This window comes from Hemicordylus capensis, chromosome 5, assembly GCF_027244095.1.
Source record: "Hemicordylus capensis ecotype Gifberg chromosome 5, rHemCap1.1.pri, whole genome shotgun sequence".
Lineage (NCBI taxonomy): Eukaryota > Metazoa > Chordata > Lepidosauria > Squamata > Cordylidae > Hemicordylus > Hemicordylus capensis.
The window spans coordinates 220,890,939-220,908,678 of record NC_069661.1 but is presented as its reverse complement, the minus strand read 5'-3'; the positions used below and the strand labels follow the sequence as shown (position 1 = coordinate 220,908,678).

Below are 17,740 nucleotides of genomic sequence, written 5' to 3'. Positions count from 1 at the left end.
TGGGCCAGAACCAACCATGGACTTGGTGAATGGGGGCTATATTTAACTTTTAACACATTATATTAAAAATAACAACTTTTAATGAAAATGAGCGGGGCAGAGGGCGGAAGTCAGGGGAAAGATGGTGTTAGCAGGCTCTGGCTCAAGGGACATCTGGTCTCAAGCAACCAACTGCATTCAGCTGCTGCTGGACAGATAAAGAGAGTTCTAGACTTCATGGCTCCTGCTGTTGCTTCAGATTATTCCTATCTGCAGGCCAGAAAAAAATATATATCCCATGGGCCAAATTTGGCCCCTGGGCCTTATGTTTTGCAGGCCCACCTTATATGTATTTGTTGTTTATTTTTATTGTTTGATTTCTATACCGATATTATTAAAACTCGCTGGGCTGGGTGCAGAGCATCTGTGCCTCTAGTTTGCCTGCCGCAGCTTTCTCCCCCCACCCCCGCTGCTGCTTTCTTCCTCTCCCACCAGCCATCTTCTCCCCCCCCCCCGGCCATCTTGTTCGCCCGCTGGCCAGCTATCTTCTTCCCCCACCTGCCGTCTTCCCCTGCCCATCACCGCTGCCTTCTTCCCTCCCGTCCACCCCCACCATCGTTTGCTTTGGCCGGCCGGCCACCCACTGCCATTCGCCATTTTGTTTGCCTGCTGGTCGGCAACCACCACCTTTCCCCAAATCCCCGTTGCTATCCAGGCAGTTACTTGCAAACTCTCGCAAGAGCTGCCATGCATGGGATTAGCGATGGGCATGTCTTAGAGAATTATATATAAAGAATACCATCCCAATGTAATTAAAATACAAAAAGTATGGTTATTAATCTGTGCGCTAGTTCTCCTGGCCCCCTCTGGCCTCATGCCCCCACCCCCTCCCTTAAACTGCCCCCTGCCATCCGGGATGGCGGTGGCAAAAGCTTCTCCATGAGCACGCCTGCTGCACAAATGACAGGTCAGGCCATTTTTGGCAGAGAGCTCTGAAATGAAATGGGCTGAAAATGGCCTGACCATTTGGATGGCAGGCAGCAGGGTGGATTTGATTTAAATCAAACTGATTTAAATCACGATTTTAATCACTAGCAGGGTGGATAAAAATCAAAAAAATCCGATTTAAATAAAAAAATCCGATTTAAATCAAAAAAATCCAATTTTTAAAATTTAAATCAGATTTTTTTTATTTTTATCCACCCTGCTAGTGATTTAAATCGTGATTTAAATCAAATCCACCCTGACAGGCAGGCCCACGAAGAAGCCAACTTCACCCTCTCCCACTCCACAGAAGAAGCCCCATCAGCCTCATTCCCGCCAACTCCACATACATGGAAAGCCACGCCCCATTTCCATAGGTCGCAGCTGCAGCAGGGCTTGCCATGTATGTCCTTAGCCCTGTGTGTGTTTGTGTGTGTGTGTGTGTGTGTGTGTGTGTGTGTGTGTGTGTGTGTGTAAGATGGTATAAGGGCAATGAAATACGCATTTCCACACTGCAAAGCATTTTCAATAACCTTATTTAATGCGCAATAAAAGTTAAGTTTAAAAACATTCAGAAGTTTAAAACTTAAAAACTAAACCACAAATGTAACAAAATAGCAGACGTTCCAGTGTAAGACATCATGATATCTTACATCAAAATGTCTGCTAGTTTGTTACATCTGTGGTTTAGTTTTTAAACTTTTGAATGTTTTAAAATTTTTAACTTCTATTGCACATTAAAGGTCACACACACACACACACACACACACACCCCTACCTATATAAAACAGTAACACAAAAAACCACAAAGCAGCAGCAGTAAAAACTGTATTCATATAAAACGTTGGGTTTTAAATGATTTTAATTGTTAACTGCCCAGAGATGCAGGTTTTGGGCGGCATAGAACTATGTTAAATAAGTAAATATCTGGGTGGAGCCACTTTTTGTCTTCTAAAAACTTTGATGGAGGCTGAGGAGCGGATGCAACTTGGATGAGCATTAACACACCATTGGTGGTCCATCTAGCCCAGTCATCTTGGACTGACAGATCTCTTTCCCAGCTGAGAACTGAACCAGGAATTTTCTGTATCCAAAGCATGTGCTTTACTGGATGTGCCCTCCATGTCTTTTTTCATATAGCTGGGCAACACCACACCTATTCACTTTAATCCACCATGGTGGTCATAGGATTTTGAGAAGTTCCTGAAAACTGATCTAGCATCTCTGATCGAGGGGTGCATAGTATTTTAAAAAATAGCTCAGGAGGAGTCGAGTAATTCTGCTCATCAGAGGCACAAGAAATAGGATTCAGAAGTTTTAGTAAGCTGTGGTGAATGCCTGGTCAAGTGCTTTTGAGATGTGAAAAGGAATCTGGCCAACCTACACTGTGATGATCTTGCAAAATTCTAATGGAAGTCCATCTAGAACTGAACAATGAACCAAGTCTTTTTCAAATACCAGAAACACCACTTATTCTAATAGTATCTAGGCTTCAAGTTTGAACATGGTTATTGTTGTTGAAAGCTTTTAACAAGAAAGCCAGGGCAGGTGTCCAGGAGCCAAGTTCTGCCTCTCCAAACTGCTACTACATACATCGTCCTGTTCCCAACACCCCTCCTTCCCAAATGTCCTTCCCTTTGCAGTACCTAGACAATTCTAAGTGTGGCAGGATTCCAAAGCATTAAGAATGCAAGAGCCCTCTTCCTGCTTCCCATGGTGGCCCTTCAAATGTCTCTGGGAAGCCCACAAGCAAGGCATGAAGGGAACATCCCTCTCCCACTGTTGTTTCCCAACAGCAGCAGCAACTGGGATTGTGGCCTACTATCACCGACTAGTCTTCCTACATGAATGTGACTAATCTCCAAAGCCACTTAAGCCATGTGGCAATACATTCCATAAATTAATAATGCACCCTTGGCAAATAAGGGCCTTCATTTGCCTGTTCTGAATCTACTGTCAATCAATTTCATTGGATTGTCCCAAGTTCTAGTATTACGGAAAAAATAATTCTATTCACTTTCTCCACTCCATGAATAATTTTATACATCTCTATCAGGTTGTGCCCCATAGTTGTTCTTTTCCCTACACTAAAAAGCTCCACGACATAAATATATCCAATCTATTTTGGTAGTAGGACCTGGCATTGCCTAGACTTCCTATGAAAGGTAAACTTACCTGTTCACTTAAATATGGTTTCTCTGAGCTTCACATTTGCTTCTCAATTGGGTCAGAGTTGTTTTCCAAATCAAAGCAGAAGCGTTATTTGCAAAGGGAGGTAGAGACTCCCATTTCCCCAGGATCTCAAATGTAATTTACTGAGAGGCTTGGAACACAAATGCTCAGGAATCCAGGAGTGGTGTTTCTTTCTTTTATTTAAAAACAGTGCTTCATTACCATTTGCAAAGGGTGAAGAAGGGCTCCTCCCTTGCTTAGAGTTTATAAAAGCCAGCAACATGATCAATAATTTATACACATGGATAGTAATACAAAAAAAGGAATAAAAGCTAAAGATCTAACTACTCCGACCTTCACAATTCCAGCTACTTGATAATAATAAGAGTAACCCAATGAATACTGTATGGTTTGAAAGCTACTGTACAATATGATACTTAACCAGGGGGAGGGAGAGGGATGTTAGAGACTGCCACAAAGTCCTGTGATGCAAATGCTGCTTCTCCAGAGTCAACAGGGCAATGAGATTCTGGACCAGCAGCCTGGGCATCCTGGGAAATGAACCAGGAGGAGGGGAGAGAATCTAACTACAATGCATCCTATGTTCCAGGGTACCTGGTGAGGGCAAGATGCAGGAGACGTCAGTCTGGGGCATTTTAGGCCTTGCATTGAAGAACTCCCAAGTGTTAGCTAAGTCAGTCTGGGCGGTCAGCAAACTCTCAACCATCTTGGTACTGCCTTACAGTCCTGCCTGATATTTGCCACTGGGCCAGGGTTTTGCCCCAATTATTTACAAAAGATTAAAAAAAACCAAAAACCTAAAAACTCCAGGATGATTACTTTATCACTAATTAGATTGCTGTCAAAGTGAGATGCCAGAACTACAAAGCATACATAATACTGGGAACATAATTTCTGTGTGATTTAAACTGAATATGCAGGCTAGATTCCTTGACCATTGCTTCTGAAAGAGACAGTGCACTTCAGTTTTCCACCCTCAAGGGGCTTTCAAGATTCATTTTTTAAAAATCAACCGTTAACTAAGTGGCATGATGCAGACTACTAGCAAAATGAACTCTCCAGTGGACGGCTTTAGGGGGAAAAAGTTGGCAGGAAAGATTCTGTCCGTTAATGAGCAGGTTTTTTAATCCATTACCAATCCTCATCAACTAGCAGCGCTTAGGCTGATTTTATCTAGTCCTCCCGAGTAATCCCTAGCTAGCTGCAGCCTGGAAATGTGTCAACTGGACCAAGTTACTGCAGAGGATCACAATATTTCCAACATGTCCTTTTCCCCACCATTAGTTAGGGAAGCCAGCTCTGAAAAACGGATATCTTCCTTCACATGAGAGGGGCAGGAGAATGCACTTTGAGTCTTGGGATTAAGCCAGACTAGGGCAAAGGAGAACATCCAGAAAAGACTAGGAAAGAACCAGTTTCATTCAGACTAACAGAAGCCAGCTTTGCCTCACTGACTGGAAGTTTGCTTCATTACAGAATAAAAGCAACTTCAAAACAGGAGAGGGAGGGGGCAGAGAGGGGTGGGCTGTTCAGACAGTAACATCACCAAAATAGTGTTTTATGCAACAAAGAATCAAGTCACACCGGTGTATACTACAATATGTTTGACATTTCCAAGAACATGACAAAATAAAAACACACAGAACTTTACACTGGCTCTTTACCTTGTTCACTAGGATTTTCATTTCCTATTTTAAAACCAGTGCAAACAGGCAACACACACTAAACCTCCCATCCCCCAGACAATGGCATGCTCGAGGCTGACAAGCAGCGTCCTATTCCCCAGGCTGCCTGCAGACTTTCCCTTTAGGAGTGGGACACAGCAAGAGACATGTTACCTAAAGGTGGTTTCCATTCTTGAAGTCCAAAGTGTCATCTCCCCCCAACACCCGGCCCCACGCGCACACACATACCTACTAGGCATCTATAACGGGAAGGAGACGTAAGAGGGTTTGAAAAGCCCCAACTTTGTATCCAAATTAAGAGGTTGCAGCTGCTCTAGAAATTAAAGGGCAACAGTGTAACAACTTACTGAAAAGCTGCTATGCAACAAAACGGATTCAATTGATGTTTTTAGGCTTTGGAGACACCGAGACATGAAAACATATTGATAATAGTGTTCTTCAACCACAGTTCTCACTGTGTTTTTACAAAAGAGGTTGCCTTATTCTTCTACAGATAGGGAAACAAACAGGTAAGAACAGTTTCTTAGGCCAGTCACCCTGCCGGGCTCGCAATGCAGCTTCGCTAGGATGAAAATCCAGGGCAGCAAATTCTCAAACCAGGAACTACTCAATTTGGTATGGAAAGTGCTACTGACTCTACCTGGCCTTTTCTGACCAAGGACTGAGTGGTGCTCAGATACTTTCATACAAGAATTACAGTGCTTGGAGAATTCATTGGTACCCAGAAAGTGTTCCGAATTTCAGATGTTACAGAGCCAGCTGCCCCAAGAGCTGCTGTAGAGTTATGCAAGATGCATCCTTCTTGCTACTACCAGCAAAACAATAATCTCATGTGGTTGCTTAATCCATAGGCTTTTTGCTGTGTCTCATTCCCCAGGCAGGAGTCCTGTCCCAGCCACATCTGCCTTGTGATGGAAACAGGTGAACATGACACTAGAAAATTAATATAAGCCAGAAAACCCCACCTTCCTCATTTCCTTGATTTTATGAAAGCCCCAACACCCCGCTCCCCTCTTTCAACCTAACTAAAACATTTATATGCAAAAACCAACAGAAATTGTCATAACAGCAACAAACCAAACTTTGGCTTGGAAAAACAAGTCAATAAAAACAAAAACAAAAAGTGGCCAACAGGCTGGCAGTTTGGTGTCACCTTGTTCCAGAGAATCAACAGAGTCTCTAGCTTTATGAAGAGCGCCCCTGCAGGTCTTGCTTCAGGCATCCTCAGTCTTCTCTGGCAAGCACAAAGAGGGCAGGCATGGGAGTGGGAGCAAAGATGCGAGTTGTGCGCGGCTGGATCAGTGGACCTCCTCTAGAGCCCTGTTCACTGAAGGCCTTCAGGATGTCTCCATTCCTATGTCGACATCATGGGTGGGTGGACGACGTCAGAAGTTTAGAAGGCTTCAGCTACGAAGTCCACCCCCTAGCTGCCCTTTCAGGGGTGAAAATTCACCCAGTACCAATTCAGGCAGACCAAGGAGCCAAAAGGAATTGTGCTTCTCTAATATGTAGGGATTTGAAGATAAAAGCTACAGAGAATCTGCTAGAGATGCCAAGAGAATCATGAGAGCCAAGAGGGCAAAGTGGGGCCTCTTCTTCCCCTTTGAGTTCCAAAATTAGTGTCAGATATTTGAGAACGGTAACTAGCTTCCTTGTCATCATATTCATGCTTCTATAGTGACTGACATGACACTGGCTGCAAAAAATAAAGGGCATTCTATGTTTGATGAAAACACAGAAGGAGCCATCTCTGGGCTCAGAGTCTGGGCTCAGCCTGCAACCTGCAGTACGCACCCAAGCTAAGCCGGCTGGATACAGATTTCTCTCCAGATAGGCACAATGGCCCACTGGAGCCCAAAGGAGGGCTAAGGTCTATTTGTAAGTATCAAGATGGGCATTTCCTGCGTTTCCTAATCTTGTTTCAAATATGTTTCTGCCTGTTCCCAGATGTTGAAGATGACTTCCAGAATAGTGTTATGACACAAAGATCCTCCCCCCCCCACCCCCTTTTCTGGGATCATGATCCAGGTTGCACCTTTTCCTCTTTTCATGCAATTTTTCAGTGGCGTACTTGCAGCAAAGCAAAGTTTCACAGGGAGAAAAGATATTTGAGTAGCTCCGAGAAGGACTGCTGCAAGCTCCCCCCCGCCAGTAACCATTCCTCTGTAACTTGCGGCTGTGTACACTTTGCTATCACACTTGTTACTGAAGACGGAACTCTCTCTGCCATGGCTTCAAGTTCTGCGGTCAGTGTCCCATGCCTGCTGCTCATCCAAGAAAGAAAAGACAGAGGGGACGGGAAGAGAGGAAGACCATAGCAAGTGAAAGGAACTAAGAAGTAGAGTCTTGGTAGTGGAGAACAATCACTGAAGTTCTGTGTATATATAGAAGCAATAGGATCACAATTTGTTTTTCCAAGTCTTGTCCCCTAAAACCATTAAACAGACAAAGTCTTTGGGCAGCTTTAGGGAGTCTTGTCTTGAAAACTGTAAAATCTTGACGCTTCTGGAACTGCCCTGAGCCCATGTGTGCCAGATGGCAATAAAATGGGGAACATTTGTGTCTTCAACCAGCATGCAGGTTCCAGCTGCAGCCAATCAGTAAGGCCCTGTGCAAGGGCTCTTCCTCGTGTATTGCAGGCTTCAGGCAGCAGACCCAGGTAAAATAAACATCTGCATTTTCCTGATTTAGTTCCATGATATTGGTTCCTAAAGGTGCTCCTTAGCACTATTCATCTCTTTTTGTGATTGGTAAGGTAAGCTACGCATATACAGACATGGAAATGCATTATGTTTACCACAGTTTAAAAAAAAAACAAAAAACAAAAATGCACAATCTTTGGAACAAAAGAATTAAAGGCAGAAATTTAAAGGAAAAATACATATTCAAAGAACATAGTGAGGTATAAAAAAGTATTTCTCTTGTTTTTTTTCTTTTGTTTTCCTCCTCTTCTTGCTATAGAGTTCCTCTACTAGTAAATATTGCAATAGCCAGGCCTCATGAACTGGGGGGGGCTGTCCCACTTGCAGGGGGGCTCATGTCACTTCAGTAGGGGGCGAATCGGCTGTAGCCGCCTCGGTATAAACTTGCCTGAAAGAGTTAATGGAGAGAAGAAAGAAGTAATTAGGGGCCTGGAAAAGTTACAACAAATCCAACATTTGCAAGGCCCCTTCCCCGCAACTTCTTGAAGATTAAAGAAGCCATAGAATCTTCCACCTCCCAAGCCAATATTCAGGCACCCATTGGCCACTATTCGAGATCTCTGAATGACTACCCCCTAGATAAGAGTTTCTTAACCTTTGGGTCCCCAGACGTTGTTGGGCTACAACTCCCATCAGCCTCAGCCGCAAAGGCCATGGCTAATGATGATGGGAGATGTAGTCCAACAATATCTGGGACCCAAGGTTAAGAAACCCTGCCCTAGATCCAGGACACCCTCAGTCCTGGACAAACTATGACAGAGTTTGACTCTTCGTATCTGCTGTCCCTGCCTGCAGTTTCCATTCACCCCTGGTCTGTGCTCTACTAGTTGCTCAATTTCCTAGTCAGCAGCTTCTAGGTAAACAGCATGAACTGTCTAAACTTGTCTACAGAATAGTGGTCAGTGTCCAGATTTAGTCATGACTAAGTCCCACTGATGGAACTTAAATCAGGCGTGGCTAACTTGTCTCATTGATTTCAATGGTGCTTAGTCATGCCTAGTATAGTCTGGATGTTGCTGTATGCCTGTCCTCGTTAAAACCAAACCAGAAATATGAAGGGATGGAGGAACGTCTGCAGGCAGACTGCTCCTTGTTGAAAAACGTGGGAGGGCTTGAGAGCAAAAGGAAAGGTAGCTGGGTGCTATGGCCCAGTATTCAAAACAACCACTGAGAATAATATTCTGCAATCCCTCCAGCTCATGGACCAAAGGCCATCTATAAAAACAAAGTCCAGTTTAAATCGTTCTTGGGTTCATTTGATTAATATGCAATTGTCCAGAAAAGTGAAGCTATAGCACTGGATACAAACATTAAATTATCTCCCTCAACTGAGGAATACAAACCCATATCTATCCTTGACTGTATTTGAAACCCAGTCCAGCAATCTTGGATCTACTTGTTCTGATATCCTCTGCTATTTGGGAATCCAAGCACTGCATTTCAAGCTGGCAAGCAATTGCATCTTTGACTAACCCCTCAAGTGTGGAAGTTGTGGAAGCTGTGACTAACCCCTCAAGTGTGGAAGTTGCTCCCTCTAGCTGCCTGCCCCCCAGTGTGTTTCATTATCCTCACCTTTAAAAATTTCTACACACTTTTTTACAGGGTTGACTTCTGGTTCCGTTTACTCTCATCTTTTCACTTCTCCCTTTTACAAAAGTGGGTTCACATGTTTATTAAATGTGGTCTTATTATAATATATTTTAGTAAAAAAACATCCCTCCCATGCTTGGGTGATGGCAGGAGAGTTGACATATGATACCCTGCTAACTAGGCAAAGAGGCACCTTTCAAAGCGGTGATTCTTTTCTGTTTAGCAGGGGGAGAGAAATGGGCCCTATTCAGCCCCAGCCTCGCATCCCTCCAGTGGCTGTTGCTGGTGTCTCCCTTGTGTTTCTTCTCAGACCGTGAGCCCTTTGGAAACAGGGAGCCACCTTACCGTATTTACCCGAATCAAAGACTACTCTGAATTTAAGACGACCCCTTAACAAACAGAGGTTAAATACAGGTTATACTTGCATTTACTCAAAATGACTCTGGATTTAAGGACTCTGGATTTAAGCAACCTCCTGATTTCTAACATAAAAAAACTTGGGGAAAACATAGTCTTGCATTCCAATAAATACAGTATTCTTCTTTTCCTATGTAAACCACTTTGAGAACTTTTGTGTCACAAAGTGGTATATAAATAGTAGTAGTATTTTCTCATTTAGTTTTCCTACCATTTCATTTTTACCATTCCTCAACTAGCACATGCATGCGATGGAACTCCACCCTTCCTCTTCTGCTACAGAAGTAAAAAGCTATGACTCATATTTTACTTACTATACAATAAACTAGGGGGGCCTATCAACAGACAATATAGTAAGGTTAAAATCCCCTCGTTAAAACAAAAGTTGTGGAGGAGAGAGAGGTCATACTCACCACAGCGCCAACTCCATAGCTAGCGGCAGGGGCAAGGGCGTGGTAAGGGTCTGCTGTGTACACCCTGCCATAACTGAGGAAAGGGGGGGGAGGAGAAGGGGAAAAGTCACTTCACAGAGAAGCTGTTAAGATATCTGTATCACCAGAAAGGGAAGAGGTTTGGCCCCTCCCACCACTTCTCCACATCCAAAGAGGCACATTATTTCAAGAGGAAATTCCTGGGTTTATATGTAGGGGTTTCAACGGCCAATATTCAGAAATCATGAGCCCCCAAATGATGAAATTAAATAAAAACTTGGTTTTAAAGGAAGCTCACTTTGGAATGTTTTGCCCATTGAAAATATGTTTCGAACTTTGCTAAGCAAAGTCCCTTTTGTTTTTACAAAAGATTCCTCATGTCGCTATTTTAGACCTCAATAAACCCCCTAAAACTGCAAGGCTTGCACTAAAGTAATGACAGCTGTCACTGATCTTTCCATGTACAGTAGGTGAACCTCACAAGGAATAAGGCAGAGATGATGCCCTCTACTTGAAGAAGTGGGCTGCCAGCATCCAGAGCTCTTAGTCGTGCAATAAAGGAAGAGAAATCTACTGGGGTTAGGGAAAGTGCCACAAGACTGCCAAACAGAACAGTGTGAGAGGTGCTTGAGGCAAAAGGTGCAGGAAAGTGAAAGCTACACAAATTGTACTTTCATGCAAGTGCTTTGTTACTTTGTAAGTCAGTCTTAATTACGGCAATTACTCTGCCCTGGCACTTGGAACTTATCAAAAGATCTTCGCTTGGCAACTGTAGCCATTTCAGAGGTAGCAAAATGAAGGCACACCATGAATCCTCGCCAGCAGACTTTAAACCAGCCCTGCTATATTGTTCATCTTTGCTAATTGCTGAGGCAACAGAAATTGAAAAAAATGCAGTTTTTTTCTCTCAGTGCTCCCTGTTGGTAGGCTTGTAAGCTCCACCTCAGGCAGTGGACTGAAGAATACATTTACTCTGGTAGCTACAGAGGAAATGGAGGTGGGGGCCTTGCTCTTTAGCAATGACCTCTAGTAATCAGCACAAACAAATGACATAATCTGTCTAAACTTGTGCTGATTCTTGAAGGAGAGAAGTATGGTACTGTAGTCCAACCCTCATTGGCCATGGTGACTAAATTAGAATATGGTGGCTATTCCTTTCTCTGCAGACCAAGAGCTCACAGGAGGATTGTACTAGCTGTTGCAACTACACAATAACATATGTATATTGACCTGTGGGCATGAACCAATGATACATCTGTCTGTGCTGGTTACAGAAGGCCATTCCACAAACACAACAGCACAATACTAATCTACTCCTCAGTTCTTCGTCACCAATAAGACAAAGATATCCCCCCACCCCTTAATACGTATAGAATTTGTCATTCCATTCACCAACATGTCCATGGCAGGTGGCAAGCTGGTTACCAGTGTGACTAAGATTGACCTTGCTTAGTGCTCTTTCATTGCACAAATACTATCCTTCCCATTCCAACTGGTGGCAACCATAAAGGCCAGTACTTCGCACAGTAGGAACAAAGAACAGAGTTGGCTACCTTACACACAGCCACAAATGCTTGGCTGCCTTTTTCAGCAGAGAAAGCAAACAATGACACAAAATCACATATTTATGATGATCTCGTAAGTGAAGCCTGGATGGTGGTGACCCGAGAGCAAGCCTTCTTGGCAGTGGTCCCATCTCTTTAGAACTCCCTGCCACCTGAATTCTGGGTGGCACCTTCCCTGGCGATTTTTAAGTGGGTATCAAAAATATTTCTTTTCTGGCAAGCCTTCCCCACCACCAACTAAGCTGCTTTTGCCACCTGCTGGTTTTTATCTCACTCTTTGATGTTTTAGTGGTGCTGTGGTTCTTGTTTATTGTGTTTTTAAATTATGTTTTAATTACGCTTGTTAGCTGCTTTGACTTCTGCTGGGGAAGGGGAAGGCAGGATATAAGTTTATAAAAGCTCCAGTTGCATACTTCTTGAGCTACAAAATCCAGTTGGACATGATGCTTCAAAGATTTGCACCTGGGGTGTTTGGGGAGAAAACGAAGCAAGGGAGTATTTGAAATGGAATCACATTCAGTTGATCCCCAGATACAGCCGTACTATCCCCTCCTTACATACCCATCGCTGTAAGCCGCTGCAGCGGCTGCAGCAGCAGTGGCTGCTGTTGCAGTAGCAGGCTGTGCATATCTGTAGGTTGCATATCCGCCCTGCAGGAAAGAAGAGAACTGGCTTTATAGATGCCTGCCCCCGCACACAAGCCAACATCTCTCTCTCTCTCTCTCTCTCATACACACACACACACACACACACACACACACACACACAACATAGAGAGAAAATGTTTCAAACTGCATCGACTCCTGTGTCACAAATGAAAAGTCTTCCCCGACTCATGCATGTTTTGACAGCCCTCGATTGAAGTGGCTGAGGGAAAATCCTGAATCACAGTCTCGTCAGACACTCTGCCATGGCTGTCTTTCTAAACACTGAAGCAGCAAGGGGGCAATATAAATATGAATATCTATCCATCTATCTGAGCAAACAGGCACTTTTTAAAAGTGGTGATTCTCTTTATTTAGCAGGGGGAGAGTAACTGGCCCTATCCATCCCCAGCACAGCATTCCTCCAGTGGCTGTTGCTGGTGTCTGTTTTCATTTTCTCTTTTAGATTGTGAGCCCTTTAGGAGCAGGGAGCCATTTTATTTATTTATATATATCTATGTAAACTGTTTTGGGCACTTTTGTTGAAAAGCGGTATATGAACATTTGTCGTGTTTGTATTTATCTAGTTTTTTCAGTGCCTTCCCCCGACCACAAGCATTGTAAAAAGGTGATTTGTTTACTGGAAGGGAGGGAGGGAACATCATGCATTTATATATTTTAAAATCAGAATACTGCATTTCCCCAGAGATTCTCCTACTTTGTTGCCATTGCTTAAGGGAAGGGAAAAGTTCACATATCCGAATCCAGATCCTCAAGAGGCACACCTGAATTGAAATGCACAGGTGCAGGCCTGATTTTGTTGTTGCTGGCTTGTTTGCACCCATCTTTTGGGCTAGCCAGATCCAACAGAGAAAAACAAAAACAAAAAATGCCACTGTGCCCAAGGGAAGTTAATCTGCATTGCACCCTGTCCCAAGCCCTATTCAGATGTGTTGTTGTACCTGTGTTCACTATATACAGTTTGTACAAGTGTTGAACATAATATGAGAAGAGCTTTCTCCAGTAGGTATTCTGGACTTGGATTGTGGGGGCGGCTTCTGAAGCCTGTATGTCTCCAAACAACTGAACAGTTATCTTCAGGAACTTCCCTCCTGCCACCTCTTCCTTCTATCAGTCCATTGAAAATGCCTTCAGGGGGAAAAAGATTTTAACTCCTTATTGCCCTCCCTCCCACCCTTTTGGTCTTAGCACGGGCTCCCTTTTCCTTTTGGCAACATAAGGTTCTGAACATTAGCCTTTAAGACTCTCCAGTCAGCTCTTCCACAGTTTCCTTCCTTTCATTTACTCCCATGCCTCAAACATTCTTCTCCGTTAATGAAAGCCTCTCTTCCTCTCTCATCCAACTTCTTTCATAATACCCTACATCTTCCACAAAACCTTTCCTGGGCCATCTCTACTTCATTTCTTCACTGTGTCTGCTATCTGTTGAGCCCATTTAGTTCCTATATCATCACTTCTTTATTAAATGGCGTCTCCTCTACTTTCTCTCACAGCCACCTACCTCTGGCCTGTCTACAAAAGCCCTCTAAGCAGAGGCCGAGCCACTTCTCGGCTGCACAGCGCTCATGCTGTGTTGAAGCAACAACACTGGGAAAGGTGAAATTGTTATGAAGAGGCACAATCCTGCTCTCTCTCCAATATATGGCTCAACTGGATGGTGGGAGAATTGACTTAATGGAACAATCTTGTGTTGTTGCTGGACTTATGATTATATTTGTGCTTGGAAAATAAAAATTACTGCTTGTAGAAACACAAAAAAACCTATAAACTGCCAATGTGATCAACATGAAAAGCATACAGACAGACTGGCAGTATTTCCTACTGTAATGTCCTACTTAAGACAAATGATCTTAAACTAATATAGCTTTAAAATGATGAATTACAGTATTGCATGGTATGGAATGACCTGCTCTTTTTCAGACCGAAGTCCAGACTCAAATATTGCTCAAATGGCAGTTATACAGATTACAAGTCATGGTAGCAGGCCTTGAGAATTTTAAAGCTATGTTCATTAATACCAAATAAAAATAACCATCTGTGTTAAATGGGAAGATAACATGTGCAGGATTTCAGGTTTGTGCTATGCCAATGAGCCACCAGAAGATACAAAACAGATAAAATGATATCAGAGTGATGTCTGATGAAGATTTCTGTGAAATTCCAAAGTATGCATACTTTTGACACCGGCCTCAGCTGGCCCAACAGAAGATACCAATTTACTTTATTTGTATCTTCTGGTTTTAGCGAAGAATATGGCAACTATCCCTACTAAACTGAGTCAAAAGTTTAAATTTTTAAATATTATTTATAAATAAATAAATAAATAAATAAATAAATAGGCAGTAAAAACCCAGTTAAATCTCTTGCTTATTTCACTGCTTAGTATTCATAGCTGTGTTGATCAATCATAAATTTCATCTTATTTGTCTCAATTTTATTGGAACCACTGTATCTTGAAGAGTGACGTTTAAGAAGAAGCACAGCCTGTAATAAAGAGAAAAGCAAATGTGTTCTATGTCTAGAACAGAGTTATATTCTGGGTGTAAAAATGCAGTACCTTTGGCAGCCTTTAAGAAGAGATTTAATGAGCTGGAATTATCTAGGAGGTTGGATGACATTTTGAGAACCATACTAGTAACAAAGCAAACTTGGTATGGACTCAATGGGATCTTCTCTTCATCCAGCTATTTCAAGATAGCAAAGCCTGCAGAATTTTGAGTTAATTTTATCCCTTAAGAAAGAGGTCTCAGAATGGCAGTGTGCACCTTCCCCTTGGCTTACATGCAAGGCAATTTACCTATTATTAGCGAGTTAAAATCATTCCAAAAGACAGGTACCACTTCATTCTCCCCACTACAGTGGAATTCTTCTGCCCCTGCAAAATGAAATGTTATTAATCTAGCCCTACCCCTTATGCCTAACTTTGATTTTAATTCTCGGTGAATCCCACTGTGCTGCTTGACAGTAGGTGAAAGAGAATTTTACATCTTCGAAAAGCTTCAGATACACTTTGCTGCAATCATCTTTTCTCTTTAAAAATATCAGGCTACAGAATGACTGACATATCTGATATTCAGTCATGTTCAGATGTAACCATCTCTTGTCCTTGGCAACACGAACTGCTGAGCAGCTTGCCTCAAAACATGCTCAGTGTGCTCCTTTCCCAAGATATTTTCTACTGACATTTGAGATAATCAGTTGTGTTCAGTAGGATTGTGAACATGAGGACAAGATGCAGTTTGAAACCAAGGTTGTTGAGTTTTTTTCCATTTACATCTCTTTAACTTTAATTTCATGTAAAAGGAAAGAGGGGGCTGGAATCAGGTTGGGGAAGAGGAATGGCGTAACAATTATTAATCAAATTAACAAAAAAAACTAAGCATGCTGACATTTGGAACTAAAAACAACCAGCAAAATCACCACGTTCAGACTCATATTGGCTAGTTCTATCTATCCCAGCATTCTCTTGGGACAGCAGTTTGCCCTAGGCTCTACCACAAGCTCGGTGAAGTACACAGCCTCAATTACTAGAGCGTGCAGCCACAAAGACCTGCTATTATGGAAACAGTCAGTCACCACTGGAGTTACCATTCCAAACCTTAAATGATCCCCACATACCCCCCCCTCAAAAAACAAAACAAAAAACACCTCTCCCACCCCAACCCTGTCCCACACCACAAATGTTAATAATTATAACAAGCAATAACCCATCTGTTATATCAGAGAAGGGAACAGAGACTCCACTGAGAGATTTAGAGTGAGATGTTAACATTTCTTCAGCTGACTGCACAACAAATGGAGAAAAAGAAAAAGAAAAAAATAATTCATTGGAAAAACAAAGTTAAAAATAGCTGATGTGTATTTCTGGTAAGCATGCACTGATGCAGATGTGAAACTGTTAATATAAAAGAAAGGATGCATATGTATGCATGAGCACATCTCTGGGATGTGAAAGTTGGCAAATTCTTAATATGTATGCATTAAATAAAACCAAAAGTTGGGATTAAACACATTTCTGACATGCTCCATACTGAAGAGCACGGAGAGATGGCTGTTTGGGTGGATGATGCCTGCTTGAAATTTAGCAGATCGTAATGCAACAAGAATAAAAACACTCATATCACATTTCTTCCCCACTCTACAGGAGTTTTAAACATGGATAAAACAGACACAAAAACCCAGGTGCAAGATTCCTCACTCAGCAGGAGCCTCTGGTATTTAAAGTCTAGGGGGACTCCTGCATAGCTCCTTCAAGTCACCCAAAACTCATCTACCCATGTGTACTGCCTGCCCGCAAGTTTACCAGAAAAAGCCTGCCTCTTAGCTCATACAAGCCCCCGCCCCTTTTCTTTTTCCTTCAAATATACATTCTATGCTTCTCTATAGTCCAGGCCTGCTCCAGTTTGCCCCACCCCCAGGTGTTTTTGGACTACAAAGCCTATAATCCCCAGCCACAGTGACCAATAGCCAGGGATTGTGGGAGTTGTAGGCCAACATCTGTAAGAGGGCCAAAGTTGAGCAGCCCTGCGTATAGTCACCACAACCAGGCAATATGGAATATTTAATTTCAATCTCTACAGGGTATTTAAAGCACGAATTTAGAAAGTTCCTGTCAACTAGTGAAAGGGAGAGACCATGACCATCTGATTGTAACTAACACAGATTAAATTTCAGTTTCATTTCCTAGAAGATCTGAACCAATCCCACCCCCTACTTCAAATTAGATTAAAGATACTGCCCCAGATTGTTTTCACCATGAAAACCCACTGGGCAACTGTGAGCATGTGATGCCAGATGCCTCTCTCTGACAAGCAAATCAGCTACAAGCTCCTACCATGGGAAGGAGGGTGGGCTGTGAATGTTTAACAGGCAAGAATAGCAAAGGAAAAGCTCTTCACAGAATGGCTATCCGGTTCAGTGTGGGGAGAGAAGAGAGAATGACAAGGACAGGCCAAGTGCTGCTTTAGCAAGGCAGGAAGGTGGAGATTAGTTCCATTTGATCGGCAGTTCATTTAGACTCGAGCTGCCTTTAATGATCCTTCCTCATCACATGTATACACAGAGCCCTACAGACTTGCTGCAGGGTTCTCATCTGGCAGTCACATTGGATATCCTGAGCAGCGTGGCAGAAATGCACTGAACTCAATCTTTCTGTAGGGCTACAGAAAAGGCAGTTGTTGAGATAAGTTATGGCTCAGCAACTGAGGGCATTGCAAAACATCCCCTCTGGATTTTTTGGTTTCCCCAAACAAACGTAGTGGAACTTCAGTAAATCTCTCAGTAACACAGAAATTTAATAAAATTATGAAGTTTCAATTTGAAGCAATGCAGGGTTTGTTTGTTTTTAGTAGTTATTAAGTGAAACTTTTGAGTAAGGCTGTGCTTTTGCCATTCTAGCCTTTTCCAATTCTTAAGATGATTTACCACAGGAACTATTTCTTTGGCAAATCCTAAAGTAAATGATACTAGCTGGGTGACTCTGGGCCAGTCACTTCTCTCTCAGCCTAGCCTACTTCACAGGGCTGTTGT

General features: G+C 42.7%; 1 protein-coding gene across 9 annotated transcripts in view; it reads right to left on the bottom strand.

Moving 5' to 3' along the window:
- Positions 1-3,317: 3,317 nt before the first annotated feature.
- The window catches only part of RBFOX2 (RNA binding fox-1 homolog 2), a 290,850-nt gene continuing 276,427 nt past the window's right edge, over positions 3,318-17,740 (bottom strand). For 7 of the 9 annotated variants that reach the window (XM_053253472.1, XM_053253471.1, XM_053253468.1 and 4 more), the window contains 3 exons: positions 12,108-12,196; positions 9,964-10,036; positions 3,318-7,931 (listed from right to left, as the gene is read on the bottom strand). In XM_053253472.1, coding sequence (XP_053109447.1) covers positions 7,887-7,931; positions 9,964-10,036; positions 12,108-12,196 — 207 coding nt within the window. In that variant the 3' untranslated portion in view covers positions 3,318-7,886. Of the gene's footprint in view, positions 7,932-9,963; positions 10,037-12,107; positions 12,197-13,394; positions 15,996-17,740 lie in introns of those variants that run through there. The other 2 variants (XR_008308092.1, XM_053253469.1) reach the window with 2 other exon arrangements.